The sequence below is a fragment of the Lontra canadensis genome, unplaced genomic scaffold (assembly GCF_010015895.1).
Source record: "Lontra canadensis isolate GAN:19392208 unplaced genomic scaffold, GSC_riverotter_1.0 scaffold170, whole genome shotgun sequence".
Lineage (NCBI taxonomy): Eukaryota > Metazoa > Chordata > Mammalia > Carnivora > Mustelidae > Lontra > Lontra canadensis.
Genome location: NW_022631164.1, coordinates 2,027,475 through 2,046,251, shown reverse-complemented (window position 1 = coordinate 2,046,251; position 18,777 = coordinate 2,027,475). Strand labels below are relative to the sequence as shown.

General features: G+C 43.4%; 1 protein-coding gene across 3 annotated transcripts in view; it reads right to left on the bottom strand.

The window, feature by feature from the left end:
• RBKS (ribokinase) overlaps window positions 1-18,777 on the bottom strand; it is an 83,411-nt gene that overhangs the window by 34,554 nt on the left and 30,080 nt on the right. The window contains exons 5-7 of one of the 3 annotated variants that reach the window (XM_032845828.1): window positions 17,933-18,097; window positions 9,742-9,833; window positions 3,944-4,132 (exon numbers count right to left, since the gene is read on the bottom strand). In XM_032845828.1, the coding sequence (XP_032701719.1) occupies window positions 3,944-4,132; window positions 9,742-9,833; window positions 17,933-18,097 (446 nt within the window). The remainder of the gene's footprint in view (window positions 1-3,943; window positions 4,133-9,741; window positions 9,834-17,932; window positions 18,098-18,777) is intronic. The other 2 variants (XM_032845829.1, XM_032845830.1) reach the window with 2 other exon arrangements.

The window sequence follows — 18,777 nt, the reverse complement described above, 5'->3', positions numbered from 1 at the left end:
GATCCTATTCTATGTATATATCATAATTTGTTTATCCAATAATCTGTTGTTGAAAGTCAGATTGTTTCCAATTTGGGGCCAGTGGGAAATAACACTGCTAGAAACATCCATGGATAAATTTTTGTGTGGATACATGTTTCCATTTCTCCTGTGTATATACCTAGAAGTAGATTGCTGGGTCCTACTGTAACTCTAAATCCAACCCTTTAAAATTTAACTCTAAATTCAATTTTTGGAGCACTTCGGACTGTTTTCCAAAGCGTTTCCATTTCCATTTTTACCTTCCTGCCAGCATTGTTTGAGGGTTGTGATTTCTCCATGTCCTCTTTACACCTTGTTATCATCTGTTTTTTGATTCCAGCCACTCTAGTGGGTGTCAGGCAGCATCTCAGTGTTTTGTCATTTCAGAAAAGGATCAAAGCCATCCATGTATATAGTGTAAAAAGACAAGGCTTGAAGAGTAAGTGCCCCATCTCTCTGCAGAACCATTTCCATGAGGCAAAGACTTTACATTCCTTTAGCGGTTTCTTTGAGTATCTGTCTTCGATTCCTGGTAATAGGCTTAAAATCAGTTTCTGATATTCTCTTTTGACGTCCACCTCTGGAGGATGGGCATTCGGCTCTCTTCTCTTCCCCCCGGGCGCACACAGACACACACTCACCATATCCTTCCATCTCCAAAACAGGATTATAATCTCCATGTTAGGATAAATCAATAATCGGCACTTACACTGTTACGACCACGTATTCACAGCTGTGTGGTATGTGATTATATTTACTTCATCACACTTTAACCCTTGGACTGCAGATGACATAGAGCAAAAATCTGCCTCTTTTCTTCACTGCCACCGTTTTCTGCATATTAATTACTCTCCACCCTTAAATTCTGCAAGAAAACTAAAACTCTCTGGGCATATTCAAACACATGGATATTCTACTGTTTCTTTCTTGGTCCTTTCCTGATTTTGTTTTGGTTTCTGGGAGACATTCCTCCAGGGCTCTCTGCTCTTCTCCTCTCACTGGGACAGCCTCATTAGGGGTCTGTGGCATTGCTGGGGTCCTGAGTCTCCCCTTCCTCATCCCGACTTCTCTCCTCGGTGGCCTCACCTGCTTCCTGGATCCCGTGTTTCCCTCTGTCTTCGTTTCATCCCTCACTTTCTAGCAGCACATCTTCCAGTAGCTTCTTTATTCCTCCATTCCTGCCTTTTGTGTTAAGTAGATATTTTTAAGGATACCACTGTAATTCCCTTGTTTATTTTTTAATTTTTTTTTAAAGATTTTATTTATTTACTTGACAGAGAGAGATCACAAGTAGGCAGAGAGGCAGGCAGAGAGAGAGGGGGGAAGCAGGCTCCTCACTGAGCAGAGAGCCTGATGTGGGGCTCGATCCCAGGACCCTGAGATCATGACCCGAGCTGAAGGCAGAGGCTTTAACCCACTGAGTCACCCAGGTGCCCCTCCCTTGTTTCTTTTAGTTAAGTTTTTTTGTTTTTGTTTTTTTAGTTCTTTTCTTAGTGATTGCTCTGGTGATTCTAGGTAACACCTTAACTTAAAACAATCTAGTTTAGACGAATACCAACTTCAAGTCGCTAGCATGCAAAGTTGTTTGTGACCGCTTTCATGCCACCACAGTGGAGGTAAGTAGTTGTGACAGGCGGTATACACGCAAGGCCTGGGAAGCCCAACATTGACTATCTGGCCCTTGATGGAAAACACCCTCTGATCCCCATCCAGGGCCCTGGTCTTTCACGATCCCATTCTCGGCCTCCTGCCTCCAAGCATTAAATTCTCGTTTCTCCTTTGAGCTCTCACTGGGTTTCTCCTTCCCTGAGACCAAAACATGAACTGCACGAGCTAAGGAACCAAATGAAAGGGCACAAGACAGTAGCAACAAAGTGAGAAAACCTCCTTGTGCCTCTCACTGTGTTTCAGATGCTCAAGATGCCATCCATCATGATTCCACACGAACTAGCTCTGCGGATGACTGCTGAGGCAAACCCGTGCATGTCCGCGGCTGGTTTCCTCCTCCCCGGCCTGGGCAGTGCATCACCCCACGTGTGGTCTGTGCCAGGCAGGCTTCGTGTCTGTCTGACCAGCATCCACTTCCCATCCTCTGGTAAGAGTTCTTTGATTTTTTTTTTTAAGTTCCTTTTTTTTTTTTTTAAGATTTTATTTATTTATTTGACAGAGAGAGAGAGAGCACAAGTAGGCAGAGGGGCAGGCAGAGGGAGATGCAGGCTCTCCTTTGAGTAGAGAGCCCGATGCGGGGCTTGATCCCAGGATCCTGGGATCATGACCTGAGCTGGAGGTAGACACTTAACCGACTGAGCCACCCAGGTGCCCTTAAGTAAGCTTTATGCCCAACGTGGGTCTTGAACTCATGACCCTGAAATCAAGGGTCACATACTCTACTTACTGAACTGGCCAGGCACCTCCCCCCACCCCAGGACCCTTCATTTTCTTCCTTTCTTTTTTTATTTATTTGGACCCTTCATTTTCAACAAAGGAAGAGTGAACTCTTCTGCTCTAGTTCAGGACCTGGACTAGTTTTAGTCTAATGCAGGGTCGATTTCAGAACTAAGAAGGAACCTCTCAAATTCAGGTGACTGCTTGACAGAATAGAAAAAAAAACTAATGGTTTCCAAAATGACTCAGTATGAAGGGGATGGCAACACCAAGTATAATTTATCAAATGCCTGATCAAGCACACTGTGAAGGTACCAGGGTGTAATTTCATGTTATAAAAGCATTCCTTGTACTTACCTGTTTTTCAAAGCATACTCGCACCCATAACTTCATCAGATTTGCCTAGGCTCCATTTTGATAAATGACCCACATCTCAAAGTTTTTTCGAAGCATAAAAACCAAAATATATTTTATAAATAATTACATATTAATTTCTTACACCTAAGAGCCCTAAAATGTTTATTTTTCTTCAACTCTGGTTTTGGGTCCCTGACATTTACTTATTTTGCTAGTCAGCTCTTCTCTCTTTTTAAAATAATTTTTAAGTAGGCTCCACACCCAGTGTGGAGCCCAACGTGGGGCTTGAGCTCATGACCCTGAGATCGAGACCTGAGCTGAGATCAAGAGTCAGCGGCTTCACTGACCGACCTCCCTGGCAGACCCCTGGCTCTTCTCAATTCTAGGCCACAAGCAAATAATTTTTGGTTTCCCAATTTTAGAGGAGCCCTGAGCTTTTTTCCCTAACTTTTTTTCTTTCCACCCCATTCTGGGCTGTGACTTGTCTACTTAACCTGCTTGTCCTTAATGAGGTGTCTTACATAAGAAGTGTCTGGCGTCCACGAGCTGAGTTTTGAACCCCCAGCACTGTTATGTCCTAGCATTATGGTCCTGAGCAGGTTTCCAAATCTGTAAAGCGAGGAGAGTAACCTGCCTCTTATAACCATTGTAAAGATTATATGAGATGTATGCAAAAGAGAGATAGTCAGCACATAGTAAACGTTAGCTGTTATTTGTGGCTAAAAGAATGAGTTCTGCCAGCCAGTGCTCCTTGCTCTTACGAGAGCCTTGTAAGAACCAGGAATTGCTACAGCATCCACAGTCTAAGCCCCATGAGACAGACTTTGTCTTGTTCATCGCTATAGCCCCAGCACCTAACAGATGACCGGCGCACCCAATAGGGATTTGGTACATGTTTCCTGAATGAATCAATGAATGAATACAGGTAATACAGGTATAATGCTACCTTCACCTATGGATGAGGAAACTGCGGCTCAGAGAGGTTAAGTGACTTGGATAAAGTCTCCCGGCCTGTTAGGGAAGGATTAAGATCTAGTCCCCCAGCCTGGGTTTTCTTCTCTTCTACCATATTACCTCCTCAGGCTCTTACCCCATGATCCAAAAATTCAGGCGCAGGATCTTTGTTACTCAATGATGACGTTCAAGGGGGCAAAAATGCTTCTGAAATTTTCAAACCTACCGTGGTATCCACAGCCTTGACTTTCTCAGTGGGAATGTGCTTTGGCGTGGGTTCTGTCTCTGACAGCGTCACACACCCTTCAGCGCCTAAGGTGACGATAACCACGTGGCAGCCCCTTCCCTTGAGCAACTGAGCGGCCCGCGAGGCGTCTGCAGGGCTGTGGACCTTCAGGCCAGTTAGGATCTCAGCCTGGGATACAGACAAGTGAGAGCAAACAGTGGTGAGAACAGGGACCTGGGTCCACTTCCAGATTAGATTTGCTTTTCTTAGAAAACATCTCCCTTCTTCTGCATAACAACCCATGCCAGGGGGAACGCTGATACTTACTGGCTCAGGGAAAGAAAGAAAAACCCCAGTAACAATGACAACAAAAAGGAGCTCTCAAGGACATTCTTGGGACAACTGGGGACATTCGAATGTGGCCTGGATGTTAAATGACAATAGAGAATTGTTACTACTTTCTCAAGTGTGATCACAGTATTGTGGCTCCTCTTAGAAGATGCGCACTGAAGTAGTTAGGAGTCACCTATCATGTTACCTGCAACTTTGAAACGATTCAACAAAAACAAAAAGCAACACACACAGGGGAGAGAGGAAGCAACATAGCAAATGTTAACAACCATCTGGGCGGACAGTAGATGATGGTTCATTGCACTGTTCTTCCAGATTTTCTGTGTGTATGTGTGATAATTTTCATCAAAAAGAGTTAGGGGGAACAAAGAATTCTGTAGGAGAATGGAAGAGGGGAGAGAAGATGGGAGAAAGGGAGGGGCCGCTGCCAGTGATTTTGATAGAAATCGAGCCTGTAAATTTCACACCTAAGGCTGTAATTCTTCTAGGCCCCTCTTGGGCCATAATGCCTTTCTCTTACTACTTAGCTACGGCTTCCCATGTTTGTACAACACCCATTTCTTGTGTCTGTTTTTGCTCAAGAATATGGAAGCGGGTAGGAGGGTCACTGATGTAGCCGAGAGCGCAATGTGCTGACATTCAGGAGATGTCCACTGCTTACTGACCCTGGGACTTCCCCCAAGTCACGTACAGTCTGTAGAATGAGGGGCCTGCACAGCGCCACAGTTCTCTCCGAGAGCGTGAAAAGGGCTCTGCCTGAAGTAGGGGGGAAGGACTGCAGCCCCGCTTCCTCATCCCCTAGGCACCTCTGGGGACCTTCTCCAGCTCTGAAATTAGTGGCTGCAAAATTACTAGACTAGATGAATTATAGGATACTTTTGGACTCACAACGTTTATAACTAAATTCTGTCTTTTCTGTATTCCATTTCTTCCTAAGAAAGGGTCTGTTTCTCCTGTGCCTGCTCTGAACCTGTCCGGATTAACCCTGCCTGGGGCCTATATATCACCCCGCAGTGTCTGCTCGTTCTGGGCTTTGGTCTTCCCCAGCAGCAAAGGTTTCATTCACTTGACCAATGTGTCCTTCCTGAAGCGGCTTTTCCGCAGACCCTTTCTGTCTGAGATGGCTATGTCTTGAGGCCACCTTCTGTTTTCTCTACTTTCTCTTCTCTCTCTCTCTCTTTTTTTTTTAAGATTGTATTTATTTATTTGACAGAGAAAGAGATAGCGAGAGCAGGAACACAGGCAGCGGGAGTGGGAGAGGGAGAAGCAGGTTTCCTGCCGAGCAAGGAACCGAATATGGGGCTTGATCCCTGAGTCAAGGCAGATGCTGAACGAGCCGCCCAGGCACCCCTTCTGTTTTCTTTTCATAAGTTTTTCCACTCATCTTCATTACTGCGATCACTTACATCTATGGGGTTAGATGGTCTATTTTCAGAAACACTGAATTCTTGTGGTTTCTAAAAACCTGTTAAAAAACTATTCTTTGATGAAAGGATCCTGAACATAAAAAATAATGCAACAAACAGCCATGAACCTACCACTCACTTTTAATAAATCTTCATGTGTTACTTTATTTACTTCAGATATTTCTCTTTAAAGAAGGTAAATTATGTTTTTCATATATATTATTTGACAGTGCTTCTTCCCTTCATATAATTTCACTTGCGTTGATATTTGTGGCTCTATTCTGTCGAACTGGACAGTATACCACTCACTATGAATATATTGGAAATATACTACAGGTTAAAAAATCTATTATCCTTTTTATGGATACCAATTTTTCCATTTTCCCCTTTTGCAAGCAATGAAGTATTGGATAGTCTTAGTACTTATATGTAATCTGTCTTTTTTCCCCTCTGGCCATTTAAAAATATTTTTGTCCCTTTTTTAAAAAAAATATTTTATTTATTTATTTGACACAGAGAGAGACACAGCAAGAGAGGGAACACAAGCAGGGGGAGTGGGAGAGGGAAAAGCAGGCCTCCTGGTGAACAAGGAGCCCGATGCGGGGCTCGATCCCAGTACCCCGGGATCATGACCTGAGCCGAAGGCAGCCATTTCACAACTGAGCCACCCAGGGGCCCCAATATTTTTGTCTTTGTTTCATTTTATGCAGTTCCATTAAAATGTATGTTACTATAGAGTTATATCCATTTATCTCAGGTGATTTTTTTTTTAAAGATTTTATTTATTTATTTATTTATTTGAGAGAGAGAGGGAGAGCGAGAGGGAGTGAGAGAGAGCATGAGCAGAGGGAGAAGGACAAGCAGATTCTGTGCTGAGTGTGAAGCCTGACATGGGGCTCAATCCCACGATCCTGAGATCATGACCTGAGCCCAAATCAAGAGTCAGGCGCCCGGGCGCCTGGGTGGCTCAGTGGGTTAAGCTGCTGCCTTCGGCTCAGGTCATGATCTCAGGGTCCTGGGATCGAGTCCCGCATCGGGCTCTCTGCTCATCAGGGAGCCTGCTTCCCTCTCTCTCTCTGCCTGCCTCTCTGTCTACTTGTGATCTCTGTCTGTCAAATAAATAAATGAAATCTTTAAAAAAAAAAAAAAAAGAGTCAGGCGCCCAACTGACTGAGCCACCCAGGCGTCCCACATGTTACTTTTAATACACTTTTCATCTGATGACTCATGCCCTTCTTCAGCTCCAGACAACACCTTGCAGTATTTCCTCTAATATCGCTTCTCTCCAGTTCCCTCCTTTCTCTTCTTCTTTCACTCCAATTAGGTGTATGTTAGAGCTGCTCTGGAAATATTTCATTTCTCCAAATTCCTCCTTATTATTTAAAAAAAATTCTTTCTGTGATACTTTCTTGGTGAATTGAGTTTTTCCCTTGTTTGTGAATTGATGAATTCTCTTTCAATTCACCAATTCTTCCTTCCGGTCTAATGTTCATCTTCCTCATGAGTGTTTTATAGAAAAATTTCAAAGGTGTTTTTTTCATTTTCAAATCTAACTGCTTTTCAGATTCACATATCGTTGCTTCGATCCTGTGTCTCTTTCACACTTAACTTTTTCCTTTTTTAATGAATGAGAATCTCAGTCGTATTTAAAGTCTTTTTTGGGCATTGTTTCAGTATTTGAATTGTTGGATAAGTCTTGAGCATTATGTTTCTTCATCTGCAGGCTCATGTTGCTGTCTGTGGGTTGGGGAATCCCATACTTCAGCTCCCACTAGGCTTATCCCTGCCTTTCCAGTGGGCTCACAGTTGCATCCACCAGCCCCTCAAGGGTCTCTAAACCAGAGCCAGGTAGGTGTTATGTTGGCAATATGGAGTTCTTGTTCTGCTGTTCTCAGTGATGTTGCCAATCTGGTCACATTCCCGGTTACCAAGTTAGCAGTTGGCTTAATTTCTTTCTGATCATAGGCAGTACCTCTGTCCTCCTGTCCCCTCAGCTTGGTAGCTTTGCACAATGCTATAGTGCCAGGTAGCAGGTCTAGCAGATTCCTCTACTTTAGCCGGGATCTAGCATCTCGGGTCCCAGCGGTGGGCACTGCTCCAGTCTCCCATTGGGGCACATTTTTCGTGCCCATGACCCACTGGAGGTCCTTACCACCTACACCTGCTTCTAGCACACTCAGGGCTGAACACTCTAGGATTCTCTTCCCTTTCTGATCTGTGGAGTTATCCAGGTTCTGAGCTTGTATCTTTTCATTGTCTCTTGTATATTTATATGTTAACAGTTCATGTGTGGAGTAGAGTTTTTTCTTTCTTTTTTCATTCTTTTCTTTCTTTCTTTCTTTCTTTTTTTTTTTTTTTTTGAGAAAGAGAGCAGTGGGATGGGGAAAGGGAGAGGGAGAGAGAATCTTAAGCAGGCTCCATGCCTAGCACAGAGCCTGATGCTGGGCTCGATCTCAGGACCCTGACATGACCTGAGCCAAAATCAAGCATCAGATACCTAACCAACTCAGCCACCCAGATGTCCCCAGATGGAGTAACTTAAAGTATGAATTTATGTTATTATCATGATTAGAAGTCATCCATAAGAGCATTAAGCTTTTAAAGTTTTTCTTTTTTCCATTGAGTGTTTGAGATCAATTTTCTTGAAGACCAAAGTTTGTTCATTTGTTCACTCATTGAAAAAGCATTTACTAGATGCCAACTATATGCAAGTACAATATAACAGATGGTAATTTCCAAAGATAACTCTATCGATACATATCACATCATATATGCTCTTTTCACACGTGACAAGGACAATCTTCTATGGAGAGGTGGGGCGTGAGGGCAGACTTTCCTCCCTCAATCAATAGAATGGACCAGAAGGGATATTGTGTGACTTCAAAGTAATAAATAATTGGAACAGTGATGAGTGTTTGAAGAATAAATATAGGCTCTGCAAATATGTAGCAGACAAATCCAAGCCAGTTGGCAATGGAGGGTAGTCGAACTTCTTACTGGGAAATGGTAACTATTTCCCACAATCCCCATCTCCTAGCACAAGGCCTGGCCATGATGGTTGCTCCAAAATATTGCATAACCTATTGTGATTTGTTAAACTTAGTTTCCTCGTGGCAGTCTTCTTTTTTGTTTACTTCATGTCCTGAGAGATACAATTAGCAAAAGGGCAGGTCAGGAAATCCTGGAAACATCCATTCAGCCTCTGAACCACATGACAATTACTATTATCGTTCTTTCACTACTAACTCTCACTCTCTGCATGTTGCATTGTATCGTATGTCCTGCCTCCCAGTGTTGAAAGTGAGCTCTGGTCTAAAACTGTCTGTCCAAGGAAGGGAGAGATACTGAAATTTTCTTCCTAAAATGCTCCAGAATGAATGGCATAGTCTGAATGTGTTGGCAGATATCTTATGCGGCTCTGTCCATTATGACCTATGTCCATTATGACCATTATGACGGAGAGGGCTTTCTCCTTACAGAGGGGCCCCCGAGGTCTTTCCTGTGGCATCAGTGGAGCAACTTTGTCTGTCCATCCCGTGGCCAAGGCAGCAAACGCTCCAGGGGTTGTCTATTACTTAGGGTTGTTGGACCCACTGAATTTGAATTTCAGATAAATAACAAGTCATTTCATACTAGAAGTACATTTAATATATTATTTGTTGTATATCTGAAATTCACATTTAACTGGGCACCTGTGTTTTTATTTGTTAAATCTAGCAACTCTACTGCTAATCAATCCATAGAATACAGAATTAAAGAAGAAAACAAACCACCAAAAGCGTGAAGGCAGGGAGGGGACTAGAATTAGCTGAGGTTTTTAATAAGTAACAGATTATGGAGATGACTCAGATATACTTTTTGTTTTCCCCCTAGGAGTCACTAATTTCCTTTTTCCACATCCCAGGTAGTGAAAATTGTTTTCACTGGGTCCAAGAATTTACATGTGATCAAACTGACGTGGTTAGCCTTGCCTCTTTGCTTTATCCATTTGCATGAAAGCCCTTGGCTTCTCCTGGACTGAGCAAAATGTTCCGTCCTTACCTCAGTTTCGTTGCAGCAGAACACATCTGAGAGGGTGTAGAAGCGAGGGTCCAGGTCAGCAACCGCCGGAGCTGGGTTGAACAATGTTTTCACTGTAGAGGAACAGAAAGGGGGTTCAGTGGTCATCATTTTTTTTTTAAAGATTTTATTTATTCATTTGACAGAGATCACAAGTAGGCAGAGAGGCAGGCAGAGAGAGAGGAAGAAGCAGTCTCCCTGCTGAGCAGAAAGCCTGACGCGGGGCTCAATCCCAGGACCCTGGGATCATGACCTGAGCCGAAGGCAGAGGCTTTAACCCACTGAGCCACCCAGGCACCCCAGTGGTCATCATTTTTAACATGGTGCACTTACAGTCAGTAAGGGAAATCCCCTGTGCAGCCATTTTCCCCATTAGATGAACAATCAACTTAGAAAAGTCTGGAATCTCAATTTCCACGGCGACCTAGTACCAACCCCTTTTTTTTTGTATTTCCTCCATTTTTCACTTTACAACATTTCAACTTCAAGGGCAAGCGACAGCATTACAAGCAAGGTGATCACAAAGTTATGGCAAAGGGCAACAACATTAAAGAAAATTTTAAATGCTGTGGCGTGAAAGGACATGTATGAATGTGAACATTCAGGCTGGTGTGAATGTTTTTGTTCATATATCCATTTTCCAGGAAAGAAAAAGAGCGATGTTAGGAAAGAAATAATGAAGAAGTAAAAAATTTCTTGGTAAGAACAGGATGTAGGAAGTTCATGTACATATGTAGGTTTTGAACACCTATGCATGACTTCCAAATATATCATGATTACTCATGCAAACATAGACTTTTTAAAAAAGATTTTATTTTTAAGTCATCTCTACACAAAAGGTGTGACCCAAACCCACAATCCTGAGATCTGGAGTCGCATGGTCCACCAACTGAACCAGCCAGGTGCTCTGAACATACACTTTTCACAGAAGCTTACGTTCTTGGCAATCTGGGAGTATAAAGGAAAGCCCAAGAAAGGGGCAGAAATTCAATCCAAAGCTGAGAGCTAGCTCATACTAGGATCCTATAAGAGAAGGAGATGGATGGGGAAAGCAGACACAGGGAAAATGAGAATGTCACAGCATTACAGTGTCAGAAGAACTTTTACATTTTTCAGAGGAGAAAAGTGAGTTTCAGAGAGATGAGGTCTAAGGTCATACGCTGGGACATGGTTAAGCTGGGCCCCCATCTGGGGTCCTCCAGCTTTAAGCCCAGTGTTCGATCGACCGATCTCCCTAGGCCAGGACTCTCTTCATGGCAGCACAAGCCCCATCCTGATTTACAATATTTTGAAACAGGCTTTGGGGTGAAATTTTGTAAATACATATTTCTTTGAAAGTCTTTAGAGATTCCACACACAGGAAGCTCCCCCTTTGTCAAAATGCTGATCCGCCAGGGAACCCAACTAGATTGGTTGGTCTTCTTTTCCTCTACCCAGGTCCATGTGTGTTTAGTGACTTATGTGTTTAGTGACCCCAACCTACTACTGACCCATAGAGTCAAATCTTTCATTTGCAGGTCTCAGAGACCCTTCTAGAACAGTGGCTCCCAAGCTGAGCTGCACACCAGCATCACTAAGGGGCTTGTTAGAGTACATGACTTTTGGGCTCCACCTCAAACCCAGTGATCAGAATCTCTTGGGGAACATGTGCACGGATGAGTTCCCCCAGTGGCTTTTCCACGTTCTTTCTCGTTCTTGTTTTTTTTTTTTTAAGATTTTATTTATTTGACAGAGAGGGATCACAAGTGGGCAGAGAGGCAAGCAGAGAGAGAGAGAGAGAGAGGATGAAGTAGGCTCCCTGCGGAGCAGAGAGCCTGATGTGGGACTCGATCCCAGGACCCTGAGATTATGACCTGAGCTGAAGGCAGAGGCTTAACCCACTGAGGCACCCAGGTGCCCCCCTCTTCCACGTTCTTGGGGAGACACTCATCAGTACGGCTGATGGAAACTGCCCAGTACTTCTGCCTGATGAGGGTAGTTTCCCTCCACACCTTCCTTGGCCTTCACATTTTGGTTTGGTCAGTGGATCTTGTCCAGTGGTTTACAAGCTAACGCGATTCCCACATCTGCATTATTTTAGAATCCAGAATGTCCACCCACAGAGATTCTACGGCATATTTTTGGCTGCTCATATTTTTGTACAGGTTACTGCGTAGCTTAAATTAGAAAACGGGTATGAAAGCCCTGTGTAAACTGTAGAGTGTTGTACAAATGTAAGGGATTATTACTGTTATTATATTGTCCTTCACACATAGCCCGACACCCCCGCCTGTCCACCCATCTCTTTTGTCTTCTGTTGGAATTCGTAGCCTGGCAACAGTCTCTCATGGGTGTTCCCACTTCTGCAAGGTCTTAGAGATGTCAATTTTGCATAAAGGCCCTCAATGCCCAGTAATGCAACACCCCCATTTACTTTTTATGGTTCCAGGACAAATACACTGCTTCCTATTTTCTTCAAATGGTGAACTGAAAAAGCACTGTCATGTATTGTGATCTCCAAATCTGTATGGAAAGGCATTTGGGCACAGGGTAGAGCAAGCTACCAGTATGGGAAAACAGCATTAAGCCATTATTATTATTTTTTTTAAGATTTTATTTATTTATTTGAGAGAGAGAGAGAGAGAGAGAGAGCGAGCGAGCATGAGCCAGGGTTGGAGGGGATCCCTGCTGAGCAGAGAGCTGGATGTGGAGCTTGATCCAAGACCCTGGGATCATGACCTGAGCCAAAGGCAGCCACTAAACCGACTGAGCCACCCAGGCGCCCCAGCATTGATCCATTCTTAGAAAAGTTCCATTTTATCTCAAAAGATCCCTGATCCAGCAATTTCTTTTCCAAACCTACCCTACAGACATACACAGGCATGCAAAGATGAGGTCCAGTGATATTCAGCTCTGTTTTTAACAGAAGAAAAACAAAAAACAAAAAACAAAAAGAAACCTAAGCTTCCAACAGACAGGACTGGTTAGGGAAAAAACAAAACAAAACAAAAAAAAACAAACCTCTAATGGAATAATCTGCTGTGGTTAGAAAGAATGAAGCAGATCTCTGTTTTGTTACAGAAAGATTTCTATAATTTGTAAGTGAAAAAAGGAAGTTTTGTAATAAAATCTACAGCATGACCCCCTCTTTTTTCTAATGAAACAAAGCATAATTATATGTGTATTTGTACTTATACACTTGCATAGAAGAGAAAAAAGTGTGAGAGGTTACTCCCTAAACTAATAAGGGATTAGTTCCAAAGGGTGGTGGGAATCAGTCTGCCCAGAGATTCCCTGGTATACAGCGGGCAAAGACAGCATTCATAAAACACATACAGTATCTTACATCAAAACCCAAGCGCACTGTGAATGACATGATATAACGTCTGGCTGGTGCTTCCAAATATAACCCAAGGTTGCAGTGGTGGGGGGGTGGGGAATAGTGCGTTGGGGTGTAAATGCTACCGGATTGGGCACATGTTGAGAATTGTTGAGGCTAGATGATGGTATATATGGGCTTACCATATTGTTCTCTGTATGTCCATATATATTTGAAATTTTCCTCAATAAAAGCACATTTTAGGGCACCTGGGTGGGCTCAGTGGGTTAAGCCTCTGCCTTTGGCTCAGGTCATGATCTCAGGGTCCTGGGATCGAGCCCCGCATCGGGCTCTCTGCTCAGCGGGGAGCCTGCTTCCCCCTGTCTGCCTCTCTGCCTACTTGTGATCTCTCTGTCAAATAAATAAATAAATAAAATCTTTAAAAAAAACACATTTTAAAGAAACAGTTACACTGAATTTTAAGCAATAAGAAGGGTTGCTGGAATAAGAAATCCTACAATTTAATTTGACCATAAACATTATATAAAAAACAACCAAATCTTTGTGTGTATTTTGTTGAAGGAAAGCATTCTGACCAATGCTGGACAGTAACAGGCTTAGAGTGACTAGTAACTAAATTTAGGGGGAAAATGAAAATGCCATAAAGAAATGACTCTTCTTCAGCTCCTGCTACCATAAATAAGTATAAACACTTTACCCTGGTGAAAAAAAATGCGAAGAATGAGTAGATGTTGCTAATCAAAGAAGAATGCATTGGAAGTATGATCGGGGTGCCTGGGTGGCTTAGTCAGTTAAGTGTCCCACTCTTGATTTCAGCTCAGGTCATGATCTCAGAGTCATGAGATCAAGCCCCATGACAGGCTCCTTGTTCAGCACAGTCTGCATGGGATTTTCTCCCTCTACCCCTCCCCTGGCTCTCTCTCTCTCTCTCTCTCAAATAAATAAATAAAATCTTAAAAAAAAGAAAAATGCACATTTGTGATAGATACAGTGGGAAAAATGGTATCATTCTGGAATCATGTAAAAATAAGAGACACAAGCTATACCATGGAGTAACTTGGAGCTGCAGAGTGACGGATAGCACCCGACGTAATCATTGTTCATGACAACATCAGATGGACTAAACTCCTGGTTGTCTCAATGGCACGCTGTCAGTGAGGATCTGGGGAGGCCTATGAGGGCAGCTGCGCAGGTTTCGAGGCAGGAAAATGAGGTGGAAGCTCATAATGGTGTCATCATGGAGGGCAGGAGCAGGACAGTTAAGAAGGCTCTTAATAACTAGCTCAGAGAAACAGGAAGAAGGTCATCCTAAGTAAGGAAGGTTGGGATAACCAAAATGCCACCTTGGCAGTCTCCCTCAAGGGGTTGTTTTCTGTGAGTTGAGGAGCAGCAGAAACACTCAAAGCTTGGGCTATGTGCTAGACAACGTGACCATGAAAGTCAAGGTGTCCAGCCAAGAAGTTTGGTTTTGCCAAAGAGGAAAGGACTACAGTGTCATTAAAAGATATTTTGTGTCCTACCCAGAATTTAATCTTGGCGATCTTACAATCTCAATTATTTATAATTGTTCCTGTAATGTTCCATTTGCTTTGAAATGGATAGAAAGACCAGACCCGACATGCATAATTTCATCACAAGCAGCTGCAGCAGCAGCCCTGCTGGGGGCCTGCCTCGAAGCATCATGACCCAGAGAGGAGGGGGCCATCGAGGGCCACTGGTTCATCTCTGGTGTTGCAGGGCTGTCCGTTTAAAACCAATGCTTTCCTTTAGGTGAAGACAACAGAGTGTTCTGAAACCATATGATCAAAGATGGAGCGGGGCGGGGGGGAGGTTCCTCTTCCCTCTGTATTTTAGCAACTACATATAATCCAGTCATACAATGTGTTTAACTCAGAGTTCATTACTTGTAAGCAGGTAAGGGAGCTATGATAACAGACCCACAGTGGTGGAGGGGAAGGGAAAGGAGGAGGAGGAGTGGGAGGAAGAGGGAGAGGAGGAGGAGGAGGATTTTACCACTTTTCTCTTAGATGGAATACTGCTGATTAGCACACAGGCAGTCTCACGGGGCAGTGGACAGGCCACGCAGTGCCCAACACATCTCTCAGCATTGCCGGCTCTGCTCTGTGATCAGTCCGTGCATACATCCTGACAGGAAGCAGCTGGGAGAGCTCGCAGACCTGTTCTGTTTCACAGAGGCCCAGAGTGAAGAACTCACTGACTTGCGTGTGGTCCCCCATTTACTAAGGGATGGATTCTGGATTCAAAGCCAAACTTCATGACTCTCAAAACAGTGCTCCCTTCACGGTATCACTCTTTTCTGACGTGAGAATGAAAACACGGTAAATTCACACACACACACACACACACACACACACACTCTCTCTCTCTCTCTCTCTCTCTCTCTCTCTCTCTCATGGTATAGAATCTAAGCTGCTTCTGGCCGGTTACTACCAAGGGAGGACCAGCTGAGTTCTAGTCAGCAGAGTATGTTTGTGTGTGTGCGCATGCGTGCGAGTGTTTTATGGGAGCGGGTAAGGGACACATCGTAGGAAGCACTCGAGAGTATCGAAAACACTCAAAGCTGAGGCCACATGTTGAACAAGGTTACAGTTCGTGGATTTTATTTTTCTCCATGAAGGCTCAGCTCCTTGGAGTCAATGGGATGGGGCACTTTGTTTATTTAAAGTGCGTTCTAGAACACAGAAGTTGGGTCTTGGCCTCTGAAATCTGGGTTTCTACACTGACCCTGGTTGAGCTAATTACTTACTCTCCAAGTCTATCTTCCTGCCTTCCGTTCGGGAGAATAATGCCTGCCGTATCTTTGTCATGAGGTTTTTCTGAGGGTTAAGTACATATGAGAGTGCATGGAATTCATACTCAGACATGCTGGCTCTTAGTAAAAACGTGAAGTCAGCTAGTGCTCTTTGGCTTACCATCACTACCCCTGCCCGTTCCCTCCCTACCTGCACCCCGCCCCCCACTTTAAATGCAGGGCTTGAATTCACGACCCTGAGATCCAGACCTGGGCCATCCAGGCGCCCCATACCCCTGCCGGTTCCTGATGCCCCAGGTCCTCCAGCTGCCCACCCAAATGACAGCCCGAGGTCATCTGCCCCTCTGGATAACTCCAGCGTCACCTGTGGCAGGTTAGATCCTCAACCGTGGTGGCCGTACCTTTCTCTCCTCCACAGGCTGGGTAGCTAACAAGGAACTGGACTAGGACAGAGGCAACAGTGATCTCTGAGAAGCGAGCGAGAGTAGGAAATGGAGTTAGATGAGAATATGCCTTGACCTACAGAAAGCAAGACAGGAGTGTGAATGAAGTGGCGTGTTGTATCCACATTGCTTGATTCACATGAAGGCAGTGCAGGCAACGCTTACCAGAAGCATTAGGCTCTCTCTGTGACACCCTGGGAAAATGTAACCAAATGGGTTTTGGCTTCGAATTCTTTCTGACAGCTTCAAGTCCATTAAAAATACATTAAATGTCAGTGAGAATTTTGCCACAGCACGTTGTTTTGCCAAGAGGAAAATTTGTTAAATCTGGCCATACATTTAAAGATTCTCTACAAAATCATTTCAAGTAACTTCCTTTCATTGCTATGCAGAATGCTGTCGACTTTGGGAGTAGTGACTTATACAAACACACACACACACACACACACACACACACACACACACACACTTTTACTGTTCTTTTTCTTCCCTTCTCTTAGTTTTGTATCTTGATGAGAAAGTTTCATGTGGAAAAGTCAAAGAGGTTCTCGTAAGTCACAGAACTACAGTTGCAATATCATAAGGAAGCCATTGTTTTAGAGTGACGACTTTCTATTTTGATTTTTTTTTTTTTTGACCAAATGGTGTTGAGATCTGGATATTACCCTAATTTTTAAATTTAAAGAGAGAAGTGAAAAGGAGAAGCTATTTGGGATTTATTGAGATTTTATTTTATTATGTCATGCTCAGCATCATGTTTTATTTTATTTTGTTTCCTTCTTAGAAGAACAATTCTGCAGGGGAGTATTTCTTCTATAAGCATTTCACAAACAAGGCTCAGAAACGTCGGATAATTCTGGAGAGACCACAAAGCTAAAAAGGAACGGAAATGGGATTCTAACTCAGAAGATGCTTTGCCCACGAGTCAATGGTGAGCAAGAAACAAACACAAAGAAACTATTTGGATTTTTTAAAGAGTTTGTGATTTGCAGGGGGAGAAAGGGGGGCAGTAAGTGGGAGGACAGATGAATCAACTTTAGCCACGTGCTGGTTAATTGTTGATGCTGGGTGAAGGGTTTCACTGTGCAATTCTGACCGCCTTTGTATGTTTGAAAATTTCCAAAATTGAAGGTCAAACAAAACCAACTCCCTGCTTAAAGGCCACTGACAACATAGAAAATACTACATATAAATAATCTTTCGTGGTTTATAGAGCAGAGATGGAGTTTTAGAAAATGGAGAAAGAGCTAAGCTTCAATTCCTAGAGACATTTGTCAAAATACACCCACCTGTCTGGTCACGATACATGACGTGCACCTTAGCCTCTGCTTCTTGGAAAAGCCATCATTCTGCTGTTGGGCCCTGGGCTGCTTCTGAGGTTCTAGTCGCTACTTGTATTATTTCTAACTAGACTGAGGATTTATATCGTGGGATATCAGTAGTGCTACTCAGGTTACTTTTTTACCCTATCTGTAAGCCCTTCTAACACTATCAAGAACTATGAGAAGACTGTGACTCTGACGGGTGGAAGAAAGCATATTTCACTCCAGGGAAAGGATTGCTTTGCTTGAGAGACTACCTTTCCCTAAAACAGCGACAAAAGCTTTTCCAGGAAGAATAACAAATACGGAAAATCACCTCCATTGCTGTGGGCCATCATCAGGGCTTCCAAAGACGTTTCTGGAGTTATTTCTAACTGGCAGATCATTACTTTGGCTCTGCTAATGCTCCTGGCTGCTTTCTTCAGGTCTTCGGTATTCAAAAGTAAATTGGCTCCAGCCACTATAACAATGATGTTCTGGCCTATAAAGAATTTCCACATATTTATATTAAAAACCAAGCGATGATATTCTGCAATGTTACAATCACCCTTACAAGGTCATTATACTAAATGTGTTATAAGTATTAATTTTGACATTTCGAGGTGATTCAGGTGAAATTCTAGTTTTCTGTTGTATCTTTGTGGATCCCTGCTCTGTAAGATTAATATTATTGTCATCATTTTGAGTAAAATAAAAAAAAATTCCCCTATCAATATTCTTGTATACAAAGAAAACTAGCTGGAAGGTGATACCTAACAGTTAAAAATGACGGGTACAAAGCATGTGGTAAAGATTCCAAATCCGAAATGACAGATGTCATAATGATGTGTATGAACAGGAGTAAACTTGCCCAACACTGAAAACCAAGGCTCTGTGGTACGCAGTCAGTTCGCGTGTGCACCTAGGATATTCTGAAAATCAAAACATGTTTTGTAATATGTAACAGATGGGAATTGTGCCAGATCACCTAAGGTCGAGAGAGGGATATTTGATTTAGGCTGCATCAGATCAAACAGAGGCAGAAGGGGCGCCTGGGTGGCTCAGTGGGTTAAAGCCTCTGCCTTCAGCTCAGGTCATGATCCCAGGTCCTGGGATCAAGCCCCACATTGGACTCTGCTCAGCGAGGAGCCTGCTTCCCTTCCTCTCTCTGCCTGCCTCTCT